We start from the raw sequence: 14,911 nt of genomic DNA on the forward strand, positions 1-14,911 counted from the left end.
AACCAATAAATGGGGCAAATAAAAACACATTTCTAAATCTGAAAATGAAGAGAAAAGCAGAAAATGTAAAGAAATTTAGAAAAGACCAACAGAGGCCTCCTGACCTGAGCGTCTCCAGTCTGCAGTTTGGATGCATCATTGCAGAAGACAGTAACTTTACTCGGCATCTGTCAGGCTTTGTTCTCTTAAGCTCAGCTCCCGTAGATGAGAAGGGTTTGACGTCATTGCTGAGGCCACAACTTCCCAATGACTCTTTGAAAGAAAACTACCAGACAGTCTGTTGTGTATGAAACAAAAATAGTGAGTCAAACTTTGGGATTTCTATCAACTTATCTGAGAATCTACCTCAACACAAATGTAGCTCATTTCCTGGAAAAGCTAAATTCAACACCGTAGAGCAACAGTTTGAACGACCATCAGATCTGAAATGCAACTGAATTATTCTCAACATTTGTCTTATTTTAGAACAGCTCATAATTACTCAATATTTAAAATGATTAGCAAATGGTTTAAAGAAACGTGCATCTTTTTATCTGTCTATCGGCTCTTTGGATATTTTGCATTTCATCCAATTTGTACGATCGTGCGTCAAGTCTTAATTCAGCGATCCGATCGATGACATCAGAGTCTCTGGTTGCATCGATTGCCCTCAGCTTCTGTTTATATCTGCCTGTTTCCTTCAAATCATTTTCACTGCACCTTTTTTGCTAGTGATGAAGTTGCCACCTAACGGGTGTGGAAAGGGTCAAACAACTTTGTGGGTCACATAAAGGCTCCAAACGTAACCGCCACAAAGACCTAAAACACCCATTTAAACCAACGAGGCCGGCTGTTTTTACGTTGAACAAATGAAGCAAAATAGTCACGTGTCATTAAAAATGTGTTTTTTGTTGTTTGAATACGATGTATACAAACAAACAAAGTTATTTAATTACATGACAGTAATTTCATGATAGTAAGTTAACTTGTGGCTCCTATTATTCCTGCCTTATGTTGGTTTGTCTGGATTGACCTTTGAACTTATATCCAGCCAGTGTTGAACATTTCCGGATGAATTGTTGTTTTTTTTATTTATGGACGCTGCAATGGAAATAAAGAATTGAAGGAATGACCACTGGAGGGTATTGCTACCTGACATGATCGACTGGGTTGATTTAAACGCCGATGTCCGGCCCCAAAATCTTTACTTACTCGGCCTTCCTGCAGTTCCTCACAGCTGGAATCAGGCGACGTCGTCCCTCCTCTGAGGTGTTGTACTGCAGGTTCAGCTCATCCAGAACCTCCTCTGACATCTGCAGCAGGTAGGCCAGAGCTGAACAGTGGATCTCTGACAGTCTCCTCTCTGATTTCTTCTCTGACTTCAGGAACTCTTGGATCTCCTGATGGACTGACTGATCCTTCATCTCCATCAGACAGTGGAAGATGTTGATGCTTCTGTCTGGGGAGATTCATCACTGTTCACTCCTTCAGGTTGTTGAGGACCTTCTGGATGGTTTCTGGGTGGCTGTCCTCTGATCCAACAGTCCACCCAAGATCCTCTGATTGGACTCCAGAGAGAGACCATGAAGGAAGCGAACAAACAAGTCCAGGTGGCCATTTTCACTTTCAAGAGATTTCATTAGTGCTCTCCTGAGGAAGTCATCAAGAGATTGACTGGATCGTTTTTGCAAAAACAATGTTAACCTGGAAAAGGGTTTGGTTTCGAATATTTTAGGAACTGATTTATAACCATGTGTCTTTCCGGTGTGTAACGGTGGAACATGTAGACGGCAGCCAGAAACTCCTGAATGCTCAGATGAACAAAGCAGTAGACTGATTTCTGGAAGATCACACTCTCTCTTGAAGATCTCTGTACAAACTCCTGAGTACACCGACACCTCGGAGACGTCCAGTCCACATCGCTCCAGGTCTTCTGAGTAGAACATGATGTTTCCTTTCTCCAGATGTTCAAACGCCAGCCGACCCAACTTCAGAAGGAGTTCTTTGTCAGCCTCAGTCAGTTCCTCTGGTCTCTGCTTTCCCTCTTCTGCTTCTATCTTCTTCTCTCTCTTATCTGAACCCTCAGGAAGTGTGAGTAGAGGTCAGTCAGGGTTTTGGGCAGCTCTCCTCTCTGGTCTCTCATCATGTCCTCCAGAACTATAGCAGTGATCCAGCAGAAAACTGGGATCAGACACATGATGTGGAGGCTCCTGGAGGCCTTGATGTGTGAGATGATTCTCTTGGACAGATCTTCATCACTGAACCTCCTCCTGAAGTACTCCTCCTTCTGGGAGTCAGTGAAGCCTCGTACTTCTGTGATCCTGTCAACACACGAGGGAGGAATCTGATAGGCTGCTGCAGGTCTGGAGGTGATCCAGATGAGAGCTGAGGGAAGCAGGTTCCCCTGGATGAGGTTCACCAGGAGCACGCCAACGGACGATACTTGTGTGACATCAGAGATGAGCTGATGGTCGTTGAAATCCAGTGAAAATCTGCTTTCATCCAGGCCATCAAAGATGAACAGAAGTTTCCAGACAGTCAGATCTTCTGCTCTGATCTTCTGTAATGTTGGATGGAAAACATGAAGCAGTGAGAGAAGACTGTGCTGCTCATCTCTCATCAAGTTCAGCTCCCTGCATGAGAGCGGAAGCACCAGACTGATGTCTTGGTTCTCCAAACCTTCTGCCCAGTCCAGACTGAACTTCTGCACTGAGAAGGTTTTTCCAACGCCGGCGACACCGTTGGTCAGAACCACTCTGATGTGTCTCTGTTGCTCAGATAAGACTTTGAAGATGTCCTGGCACTTGATTGGCGTGTCCTGGATGTTCTTCTTGGAGGTTCTCTCAAGCTGTCTCACCTCATGTTGTGTGTCCACCTCCTCACTTTGTCCCTCAGTGATGTAGAGCTCAGTGTAGATCTTGTTCAGCAGGGTTCCACTTCCTGCTTCATTAGTTCCTTCGGTCACATGTTCACATCTTCTCTTCAGACTCATCTTATGACCTTCTATCACCTCCTGCAGATCACTTCCTGAACATAAGTAAACCAATGATTTCCATCTATAATAAATCATCAACACAACTACAAATTCATGACATCACAAATTAAATCTCATATTGAACAATTTTACTTTGTTTGGGCTTCATTTCAGCATCTCCAGATCTGCTTCCAGATTGTGAACAAGAGGACTCTCCTGGTGGAGCTGACTGGTCCCAGTTTGATAGGATGTGCTCCCCCCTCTCACTATGAAACACATCTCTATTAGTCCTTTGATTTATAGGATGAAAAACCTGATCAAGACTCAATATTGTTCCAGCATTTATGTCTGAATTCATCTTTCAGTTTAAACATGATTCTTGTTTCTAATCAACAATATTCACATTAAGTCTGTAACTATGACTGTCTGAGGTTTAAGTGTTAAACATCTCCAATAATAAACTCACAACCTGCTGCTGTTAATGTGACTAACAGCTGGCACACAAACACATCATCACGCTTTAGTTTTCTTACATTTGGTCTGAACTTCTGAAGTTTATTTCCTCCTTTGGAGTGGTCACTCTTCAGGGACACCACAGCTGGGCACTGTGGACTCTGCTCTGTCCTCGTCCATCCTGAGGAAACATCAGAAATAGTGATGAGACTGTGATGAAGGTAAATAATCTGTAGAGGTTGTAGTTAAATAATCCCAATTCACTGCATTTTTATCAAACAGGAACATTTCTAATCCATTCTGGATAACAACTGAATCAATAAATCAATGATGTCTCTGTATCATTTTCATGTTTTCAGAGTTTAAGCTGCTTTTTTTAACTGTTCCCTGCAGTGAGAAAAGAACTGGCACCTTTTCCAGCCCCTCATCCTGCAGCACTGAATGTGCTCTAAAGTTCTTTCCAGAGCAAACGTCTCTGCACTTGCAGCAACATGTTGTAGTCATGGATCCGTGAGGAGAACCGGATACAGGAAACGCCCGACTTTGATCCCAAAACCAACTGGTGGCCAACGGTGGTCCGGCAACGACGGGGACGCTGGTCCATCGGGCCCACAACACTGGTTTTCCACAGGCCAACATGGTGAAAGGACTGTCTTCAGCTCAGCCACTAAATTATCTGGTGCTACATAAACATACTAGTCAGGACTTTTTAACTTCCCTCCTTTGTTCCCCTCTTCAATTATTTCTATGATCCAAGTCCTCAAAGATCACTGCTCTATTTAAAATAGATGAAAGAAATGACACCCACTCCTGCATTGCTTTCACAGTGGTTCCACAACATAGAACAATAAACCACTGTGAGAAAACATGCAACATGAACCCAAAATCCTGTTGGTGTCCTGTGATCCTGTGTGGATTTATTTATTAAGTTTATTGTCTTAAATTGGTCCGGCTGAGAGATGCTAACTTGCAGATGATTAGATGTTGTTTGACAGGTAATACCAAAATATCCAGCTGTAACCTGGACTGTTGACTATATGACTGTCTGAGGTTTAAGTGTTAAACATCTCCAATAATAAACTCACAACCTGCTGTTAATGTGACTAACAGCTGGCACACAAACACATCATCACACTTTAGTTTTCTTACATTTGGTCTGAACTTTTGAAGTTTATTATTTTATGTTTGGACCGGTCACTCTTCAGGGACACACAGCTGGGCACTGTGGACTCTGCTCTGTCCTCGTCCATCCTGAGGAAACATCAGAAATAGTGATGAGACTGTGATGAAGGTAAATAATCTGTAGAGGTTGTAGTTCAATAATCCCAATTCACTGCATTTTTATCAAACAGGAACATTTCTAATCCATTCTGAATAACAACTGAATCAATAAATCAATGATGTCTCTGTATAATTTTCATGTTTTCAGAGTTTAAGCTGCTTTTTTTAACTGTTCCCTGCAGTGAGAAAAGAACTGGCACCTTTTCCAGCCCCTCATCCTGCAGCACTGAATGTGCTCTAAAGTTCTTTCCAGAGCAAACGTCTCTGCACTTGCAGTGACAATCTAAAATGGCGCCCAGAGCGGTCGCCTTGGTGTCTCGCTGCGTTCTTGTTTGTCTGTTTTTGTTTGTTAATTGTGTGTCTGCCTGCTCTTACACCCGTGAAGAGCTACAAAACATCAGGACTCTCACCCCCATGGACTTACTTCCAGTTTTTCTGGCTCCTGCAGCCGACCTGGTTTACTTTTTGGCCCAAAAGGTGAGACGGCGGAGGAGAGGAAGACGGGCCGGTGCCCTGGCGAGACTACGCAGGAGAGGCTCGCGCACGGCGCTGCCTGGGATCTTTCTGTCCAACGCCAACTCACTTTGTAACAAAATGGACGAGCTGAAGTTGCTGATGCGGATCAAAGATTTCTCCACCTCGTGTGTTCTCTGCTTCACTGAAACCTGGTTCAGGAAAGAGACACCGGACAGCGCGCTCCTCCTCGGGGGATTCCAGCTGTTCCTCCTCGGGGGATTCCAGCTGTTCCTGGCGCTCTCTGGGGAGAGAGCAGGCGGTGGAGTCTGCTTCTACATCAACAGCGACTGGTGCACTGATGTGACTGTGATCTCCCAGCACTGTTCTCCTGCTGTGGAACACCTCTTCATCAACTGCAGACCCTTCTATTCTCCGCGTGAGTTCGCTTCATTCATTCTGGCCTCCATTTACATCTCGCCAGACGCGGACGTGCGCGAGGCTCAGTGCACGCTCGCGGACTGTATTCAACAAGTGGAGCGGACCCATCCCGACGCTCTGGTTATCGTGCTTGGCGACTTTAATCAGAGCAACCTGAGTTACGAGCTCCCCAGGTACAAACAGTTCATCAAATGCCCCACCAGAGCAGAGAACACGCTGGATCACTGCTACACCACAGTGAAGGACGCGTATCGGGCCGTCCCCCGTGCTGTAGGACTGTCTGATCACGTGATGGTCCACCTGATCCCCACATACAGACAGAAACTTAAACTATCAAAACCATCCGTGAGCACCCCGAAGAGATGGACCAGTGAGGCTGTGGAGGAGCTGCGCACGTGCTTGGACACAACTGACTGGGACATGTTTAAAGGGGCCACACATGATCTGGATGAGTACACGGACACTGGGACCTCATATATCCACTTTTGTGAGGAGCGCATTCTACCAACGCGCACTAGGGTGAGTTACTCCAACGACAAGCCCTGGTTCACACCGAGACTCAGACAGATCAGGAAGGAAAAGGAAGCAGCGCTGAAAAGTGGAGACAGAGACTGCTACAGAGAGGCCAAATACCGGTTTAGCAAGGAACTGAGGAGAGCTAAATCTGTGTATTCGGAGAAACTTCAGCAGCAGTTTACTGCTAACGACTCTGCTTCTGTGTGGAGGCCTGAGGCAGATCACCGACTACAGGCCTCAGGCTTCAGAGGGTCAGGACGACAAGCCCTTTGTCAGTCTGTCCCTCCACTATGCCCAACACCTCCCCTCCCCCAGTGCCACTGCCCCCATGGACCTCACTCCATCAAAGGCAGTCCCCTCCTCCTCCCCCCCTCCACTCACCATCACTCACCATCAGTCCCCCCCCCCCCCCCATCACTTACCACCAGTTCCCCCCTCCTCCCCCCCTTCATTCACCATCAGTGAGCAGGATGTGCGCAGGCAGTTCGCCAGGCTGAACCTGCGCAAGGCCCCTGGCCCGGACGGCGTGTCTCCCTCCACCCTGAGGCACTGCGCAGAGGAGCTGACTCCTGTCTTCACAGACGTCTTCAACTCCTCCCTGGAGTCGTGCCAGGTGCCAGCCTGCCTCAAAACCTCAACCATCGTCCCTGTCCCCAAGAAGCCACGGATCACCGGGCTTGACGACTACAGACCTGTGGCGCTCACCTCTGTAGTCATGAAGTCCTTAGAGCGCCTGATCCTGCCACACCTCAAGTCCATCACCACCCCCCTCCTGGATCCGCAGTTCGCCTACAGAGCCAACAGATCTGTGGACGACGCGGTCAACCTGGCCCTTCACTCCATCCTGCAGCATCTGGACTCCCCGGGAACCTACGCCAGGATCCTGTTCGTGGACTTCAGCTCTGCATTCAACACCATCCGCCCCGCTCTGCTACAGGACAAGCTGTCCCAGCTTAGTGTGCCTGCCTCCCTCTGCAGGTGGATCACTCACTTCCTGATGGATCGGAGGCAGTATGTGCGGCTGGGGAAGACTGTCTCCGACTCCGTCACCATCAGCACCGGATCACCCCAGGGCTGTGTACTTTCCCCCCTGCTCTTCTCCCTGTACACAAACTGCTGCACCTCAAGCCACCAGTCTGTCAAACTGATCAAGTTTGCGGATGACACCACCCTCATCGGTCTCATCTCCAATGGCGATGAGACTGCCTACAGGAGGGAGGTGGCTTGACTGGTGTCCTGGTGCGGACACAACAACCTGCAGCTGAACGCTCAGAAGACAGTGGAGATGATTGGGACTTCAGGAAAGTCACAGCCCCTTTGCCCCCCCTTGCCCTCATGGACTCCCCCCCATCACGGACTCCTTCCGCTTCCTGGGCACCACCATCACCCGGGACCTCAAGTGGGAGCCAACCATCAGCTCCCTCATCAAGAAGGCCCAGCAAAGGATGTTCTTCCTCCGGCAGCTGAGGAAGCTCAAACTGCCTCCCAGGATGTTGGCGCAGTTTTATACGGCCATCATCGAGTCCATCCTCACCTCCTCCATCCTCACCTCCTCCATCCTCCCCTCCTCCATCCTCACCTCCTCCATCCTCACCTCCTCCATCACCGTGTGGTTTGCTGGTGCCACCGTCAGGGACAGACTGAGGCTGAGAAGGTGATGGGCTGCAGGCTTCCATCCATCCAGGACCTGTATATCTCCAGGACCCGGAGGTGTGCAGGTCGGATCACGGCCGACCCTTCCCACCCTGGTCACGGACTGTTTTCCCCACTCCCCTCAGGCAGGAGACTACGGTCCATTCGGACCAAAACCTCCCGCTACATGAACAGCTTCTTCCCCCTGCCATCAGGCTGCTGAACACCAAGTGACTCATCACTTAAGCACCATGAACAGCAGCCAGTCGGACTCACGAGCAATACATCACATTACTCCTGCATTGACCTGCACTATTTCTTACCACTACCTCTTACCACCTACTATTTATGTATATAATGTATATATGTCTTATTTTGTCTTATTTTATTTTATTTAACTTATTCTAGTGTGGTCTTCTTTATGTTGAATGTCGCAGCGTCACACCATGACACATTCCTAGTTTGTGTAATACTGTGTATTACATGAACAATGGCAATAAACCTGCTTCTGATTCTGATTCTTCTGAACATGTTGTAGTCATGGATCCGTGAGGAGAACCGGATACAGGAAACGCCCCCACTTTGATCCCAAAACCCAACTGGTGGCCAACGGTGGTCCGGCAACGACGGGGACGCTGGTCCATCGGGCCGACAACACTGGTTTTCCACAGGCCAACATGGTGAAAGGACTGTCTTCAGCTCAGCCACTAAATTATCTGGTGCTACATAAACATACTAGTCAGGACTTTTTAACTTCCCTCCTTTGTTCCCCTCTTCAATTATTTCTATAATCCAAGTCCTCAAAGATCACTGCTCTATTTAAAATAGATGAAAGAAATGACACCCACTCCTGCATTTCTTTAACAGTGGTTCCAGAACATAGAACAATAAACCACTGTGAGAAAACGTGCAACATGAACCCAAAATCCTGTTGGTGTCCTGTGATCCTGTGTGGATTTATTTATTTAGTTATTTTGAAAGATTATTGTCTTAAATTGGCCCGGCTGCGAGATGCTAACTTGCCCACGATTAGATGTTGTTTGACAGGTAATACCAAAATATCCAACTGTAACCTGGACTGTTGAACAACTCTAATCACTCTAAGAGCTTTTCACCTGTCACAAAAATGTCGCTCTTCCTGCTTCGTCTGAACAGAATAGTTTCACTTTTAAAACCTAATCAACAGCTTTATGGCGTATACATTACTACCATTAAAGCATTCATCTTTCAGTTTAAACATGATTCTTGTTTCTAATCAACAATATTCACATTAAGTCTGTAACTATATGACTGTCTGAGGTTTAAGTGTTAAACATCTCCAATAATAACTCACAACCTGCTGCTGTTAATGTGACTAACAGCTGTCACACAAACACATCATCACGCTTTAGTTTTCCTACATTTGGTCTGAACTTCTGAAGTTTATTTCCCCTCCTTTGGACCGGTCACTCTTCAGGGACACACAGCTGGGCACTGCGGACTCTGCTCTGTCCTCGTCCATCCTGAGGAAACATCAGAAATAGTGATGAGACTGTGATGAAGGTAAATAATCTGGAGAGGTTGGAGTTAAATAATCCCAATTCACTGCATTTTTATCAAACAGGAACATTTCTAATCCATTCTGGATAACAACTGAATCAATAAATCAATGATGTCTCTGTATCATTTTCATGTTTTCAGAGTTTAAGCTGCTTTTTTTAACTGTTCCCTGCAGTGAGAAAAGAACTGGCACCTTTTCCAGCCCCTCATCCTGCAGCACTGAATGTGCTCTAAAGTTCTTTCCAGAGCAAACGTCTCTGCACTTGCAGCAACATGTTGTAGTCATGGATCCGTGAGGAGAACCGGATACAGGAAACGCCCCCACTTTGATCCCAAAAACCCAACTGGTGGCCAACGGTGGTCCGGCAACGACGGGGACGCTGGTCCATCGGCCCGACAACACTGGTTTTCCACAGGCCAACATGGTGAAAGGACTGTCAGCTCAGCCACTAAATGATTTGGTGCTACATAAACATACTAGTCAGGACTTTTTAACTTCCCTCCTTTGTTCCCCTCTTCAATTATTTCTATAATTCAAGTCCTCAAAGATCACTGCTCTATTTAAAATAGATGAAAGAAATGACACCCACTCCTGCATTTCTTTCACAGTGGTTCCACAACATAGAACAATAAACCACTGTGAGAAAACGTGCAACATGAACCAAAAATCCTGTTGGTGTCCTGTGATCCTGTGTGGATTTATTTATTAATTTAATTAATAAAGTTAATTGTCTTAAATAATACCAAAATATCCAGCTGTAACCTGGACTGTTGAACAACTCAAATAACTCTAAGAGCTTTTCACCTGTCACAAAATGTCGCTCTTCCTGCTTCGTCTGAACAGAATACTTTCACTTTTAAAACCTAATCAACAGCTTTATGGCGTATATATTACTACCATTAAAGCGTTCTGGGAGGGTTTAAAGTTCTTTTAGGATCAGTAGCAAAGAGCAGAAACATAAACTAAACTTCACTTAAAAAGACTATTCAACTATAACTAAAGCCAGACTATAAGAAAGTTAAATAAGACCTTTTCATTGATAATGTATAATGATATTTTGTGCTCAAACTAAATCCGAAGTCTAGTTGAATCAAATCTTGATTTTATCTCCAAACACAACTGTCAATTCTTTTCAATAATGCTCTTCGTTTACTCACCTTGTCGGTCTTCAGTCTTCCTGCTTAGTCTGAAAGGAATACTTTTAAAAACTGGTTTGTTGGTTTCCCAGTTTCTGGGACCGTTGTTGCGGGTGTCTACCTGCAGGGGGTGGAGGAGCCGCTCATCAGCAACAGCTGGCCCCGCAGACACACGCACCTGCGGTCTCTCTTCAATCTCCCGTTAGATTTAAGGACAGAACTCCCGTCTGCCAGCGGCGGAGGGTTTTCGGCCTCATCGCCAAACCCTGACTTCTGTGGCTTGACTATTTTTGAGAGTTTTCCTCGCGGACTTGTTTTGGGCTCTCTCGAGGTCTCTCCGCCTCTCTGTGAACGCGGACCGAACTGTTCTTGTTCACTTTAAAATAAAGACGCTTTTCGGACACCATTGTCCACTGCGTGTTGCTGCTTTCGGGTCCTGATCCAACCGTTCCGAACACTCCTGTTGATCAACAACTTTATGGCTGAATATTTATATTCCACTACTATAAAAGCGTTCTGGGAGAGTTCAAGATTAAAAGTTGTTTTGCTATTTTAATGCCTTAAATGTTTTTGCATTTAAATTAAAACTGACTATGCAACTTAATTTGTTAAATAAACGTAGTTAAATAAATAAGATGTATGAAGCTTTACAGATTTTGAAAGACTTGTAAAAGCAGCATATTTCTGCAGCCCTGGAGTCCAGGAGGAGCAGCAGAGGTCAGAATGTGTCGGAGCGCGTTTAACTATTGTCTGCAGTTCCAGGCGTGACCACCTGGTGGCGGTAAAGCATCACATGATATTTCTCCTTTTTGGAACTTCTTCAGCTGCGTTGAGCTTTAAATCTTCACCTGTCGCTCCCTTTAAGCTCTAAACTTTGTTTTTCTGTCTGTAGTTTGTTGGTTTGAATATTTCTGATGGATTCTGATGGCTGAAACTGTCAATGACCAATAGAAAGTTCGTCTATTTTTCTACTACTGCGTCACATATTTTCATTGTTTATTGTCATTTTGGGGTCTAAACTGGACCAGTTCTGTGAGCCGTTTTGCTTTTTCTGTGGACCAGATGTTCCAGGCAGGTTCCATCATCGGACACAGACGGAGACAGGTCACGTGACAACAGTCAGCCTTTAGTTCTTTATTACAGGAGGATCTGGTTTATATACAGACACGAATCTGCAAAATACTAAAAAGTCTATGAACCCAAAGTACTAAAAAGTCTACGTCCACGCACACGCGTGTATTAAGTGTTTATACACACGTGTGCGCGTACGTGCACACTGTATATTCATCTAATAACTGTTAGTTTCTAAAACACCAAAGTAGAGTCACTGAGGCACGGCTTCACCTCCTTTACACCGAGGTTTCACTGAGCAGGTGTGATGAACTGTTGCAGAAGGAAAAGCATGGAACATGTTAATAACCGGACACAAAAACACTCAGGTTTATTGTCTGGACCTCGCCATCCCTTTGGGGAGGATCATCTCATTCTTCAGCTTTGAACTGTCAGAGTTCAAAGGTTTCATCCTTCCACAAGACCAGAAAACTTCTGCCCAACCTTCTGACCTCTAGTGTCGTATTTTCATCTCTTCAAAAATTATCATGTTCAACATTTTGTCTTCCAAAGGAAAAAGAAAAAATTCTTCCCATCTGAAATCCGGGGCAAGACAATCCGAAAAAGGTAACTATCTCCAAACTCTAAACTTTAGGGGTACCTGAACAGTCAGCTCAGTACTTATTTGTTTCAGTAGCACCAATGTTCCGTTAAGGAAATATTTTAAAAATTTTCCAAACAAATATCAGACCTGATACCAGCAAATAAAGTCGCAGCTTGATGCTAAAGAATCTGGACCAGCTGGTCAGTGGGAGATGGTCGAAGCAATCGTTGGTAAAAAAAAAAAAAATCAAGTTTGAAGAGCCGATCTTGATGAAATGAAGTGTTGGATTTGGACCTGCTAATATTCTAACAGATTGATCTGTTTATTCATCTCATCCACAACAGAGGCGCCAGTTTTCATTCATCTTTATTCATTCATCTGCAGCGTTTATGCATCTGCGATGGTGACTTCCACCTCGACACCAGGCTCGATGCTGATGGAGGTGATCTGCTTGACGATCTCGGAAGGACTGTGCAGATCAATCAGACGCTTGTGGATCCTCATCTGAAAGCGATCCCAGGTCTTGGATCCTTCACCACAGGGGGTCTTTCTGGTGGTGATGCGCAGAGTCTGCAGAAGCCAAAGACATCAGAGTTGAGCCGGGAGCAAAAGAAAACTCCACAAACATGATTTAACCCATGCAGGTGCTTCAGGAGCTCCAGCAGGTCCAGTTCTGAGCCACTAACTGGGATATTAGGCAGCTTGACAGCAAATTAAGTAAAGGTCTATTGCAATGATGAAGTAGATGAGTGTCAACTGTACTTAAAGCTCCCCAGAACAGACCTTTGTTGGCATGCGGACCGGTCCCTTCACCTTCAGGTTCTTCTCTTTGGCCCCTCGGATCAAGTCGGCACAGACTGTGGGTTGAGAAGCACAGCTGACACACACTCCCATCACATCTGGCCGGCCTCTGCTACGAGGCTGCAGCTCAGTATAGCGTATACAGTCACCAGAATATGTCTGTAAGTTTTTGTCCTCATAGCTTAGGTCTGTGATTCACACCCCCTCCCCCGAAGGCACTCACCCTTCTCCAGAGATTTGACATTGCGGCTGGTGAGGGTGATGCGGATGCGGTGAATGGCCACCTCGGTCTCCACAGGTGCTTTACCGGTGTCTTTGAAAGCCTGCAAGTGGAAAACATGTTCAAATCTGGCCTCCATTCACACCGATTTCTGCAAAAGTAGAGGTTTTGCAGTTTCCAGGACAGATCCCTGATACATTTCATTGATCATTGCTGGCAAAGCAAAGACAACAAAAATGGATGAAACTAGTTAAGAGGTTTGTTCACATCTCAGTCACAGTGGTGACCACAAGCGATCCATTTCTTCAGTGTTCCAAGAAAAACACTGGATTTAAGCCGCAACAGCAGCCTCCTAACATGATAAATAAGTAGATTCTATTCCAGGATGTTAAAATAATCGAAAAGGCAGCAGGATGGATCACGACTACCGTAAAGAGCATTGAGCCGCTAACACAAATATGGTTGAGTCAGTGATTCACTTATTCCGATACATTAACGTGTTGGTACAGAAGTAGTAAGGCTACTTCACAAAAGCTTCGGGCATCGATATTTGCTAAATGCATACATTTTATTTTCGTCTACAGACGAAGTTGTAATTGTGCAGCTCTCGTTTTTTTTAGGAGGAATTGTGGCGGGACAGCTTTTCCCAACGGCCCGAGCTAACGGCGTTAGCCAGTCAACTCCACGGAAAATAGACCAAAACAAACACGCAACACAAACCCACACCATAGACGTGGAGATAATTATAGCAAACTAGTGCCTACCATTGTGAATATTCCTGACCGACTTATTCGGAAGAAATCTAAGCGAACAGCGGTGAGCCAGGAACGAAGGCCACCAACGTGGTAAACCCTTCACAAGAAAGAACGTGCGGCGGCCTACTTCCGCATTATGTACCCAACATCCGGGGTTTCCGCGTCTTATTCGTTGGTGCGTAGACCTGTTTGCCAACAGCGCCACCAAGTGGAGGATCACTGTACATTTTAATAGGTTGTGTGAGGTTGCTCAGCTGAACAGGGCACATCTGGCAGTTTGTACTTGTAGCCACATGATGTCAGTAAAAACAGAACATCTATTATCAAGTTAACCATTTTATTAACGTTCATATAAGTCCTTTATTTTCAAAGTAAACAAATATAGCGACTACGAAAGACGGTAGATTTCATACAGTTTTGGCAACCAGGTCACCCGTTTGCGACAGTAGTTAGCAGGTCAGTACATAAAATATGCATGCATCCTATGTTGTTGCGTTTTCTTTCTTTTTCATTTATTCATTCCATTTTCATTTAACTTCATTCCATTTTAAGTGATGTCAGTAAATCAAAGAATTAAACGGGGATCTAAAATAGACCTAAAATACTGATATTTTAAAAGGTGGGAATCTTTTTTTTTTTGTCACATTGTAAATGCAATTATCTTACTCGGTTTCTGTTCGTCGTGACTGCTTTATCCCTTTCAGGGTCACGGGAAGGTGCACATGTGGGTGCAGGCAGGTCCACCTCTGGATGCAGGGCCTTAAAAGAGCAGATATTTTAGAACCTACTACCAGAACACCTTCCATATTTTGTTTGCATTGGGGCTCGAACCAAGAACCCTCCACTTATCAGCCCAGTTCCCAACAGACTCAGCTTATGTTTTCAAAACTGAATAAGAGAATGTTTATTTTTGTGTATTTTTCTTTTAGTGAACATTGTTTTTTTAAATATATATTATGGTTAAACGATACGGATGTATGTCTTTCTTATTTAAAGGCTTACGGATTATCTAAAAGTTGTGAAAGAGGAAATTATTTTACGAAATGAAAACGGAGCAAGGAATTGCCCTTTTATTT

General features: G+C 45.1%; 1 protein-coding gene across 1 annotated transcript; it reads right to left on the reverse strand.

The window, feature by feature from the left end:
• Window positions 1–12,407: 12,407 nt before the first annotated feature.
• Window positions 12,408–14,001, reverse strand: LOC101069523 (40S ribosomal protein S20). The gene is made up of 4 exons (XM_003967799.3): window positions 13,845–14,001; window positions 13,084–13,183; window positions 12,843–12,916; window positions 12,408–12,629 (listed from the first exon to the last, which is right to left on the reverse strand). The coding sequence occupies exons 1-4, from the start codon at window positions 13,845–13,847 to the stop codon at window positions 12,447–12,449; spliced, it is 360 nt and encodes a 119-aa protein (XP_003967848.1). The 5' UTR covers window positions 13,848–14,001; the 3' UTR covers window positions 12,408–12,446.
• Between the last annotated feature and the right edge of the window lie 910 nt (window positions 14,002–14,911).

Source organism: Takifugu rubripes, unplaced genomic scaffold (genome assembly GCF_901000725.2).
Source record: "Takifugu rubripes unplaced genomic scaffold, fTakRub1.2, whole genome shotgun sequence".
In the NCBI taxonomy this organism is placed as follows: Eukaryota; Metazoa; Chordata; class Actinopteri; order Tetraodontiformes; family Tetraodontidae; genus Takifugu; species Takifugu rubripes.

Excerpts from the sequence above, each read along its gene's own strand:
- LOC101069523 (XM_003967799.3), bottom strand. Across the intron at positions 12,917-13,083 it reads TGTCAAATCTCTGGAGAAGG|TCTGTGCCGACTTGATCCGA; the intron begins GTGAGTGCCTTC and ends CTCAACCCACAG. Across the intron at positions 12,630-12,842 it reads CGGTCCGCATGCCAACAAAG|ACTCTGCGCATCACCACCAG; the intron begins GTCTGTTCTGGG and ends TGGCTTCTGCAG.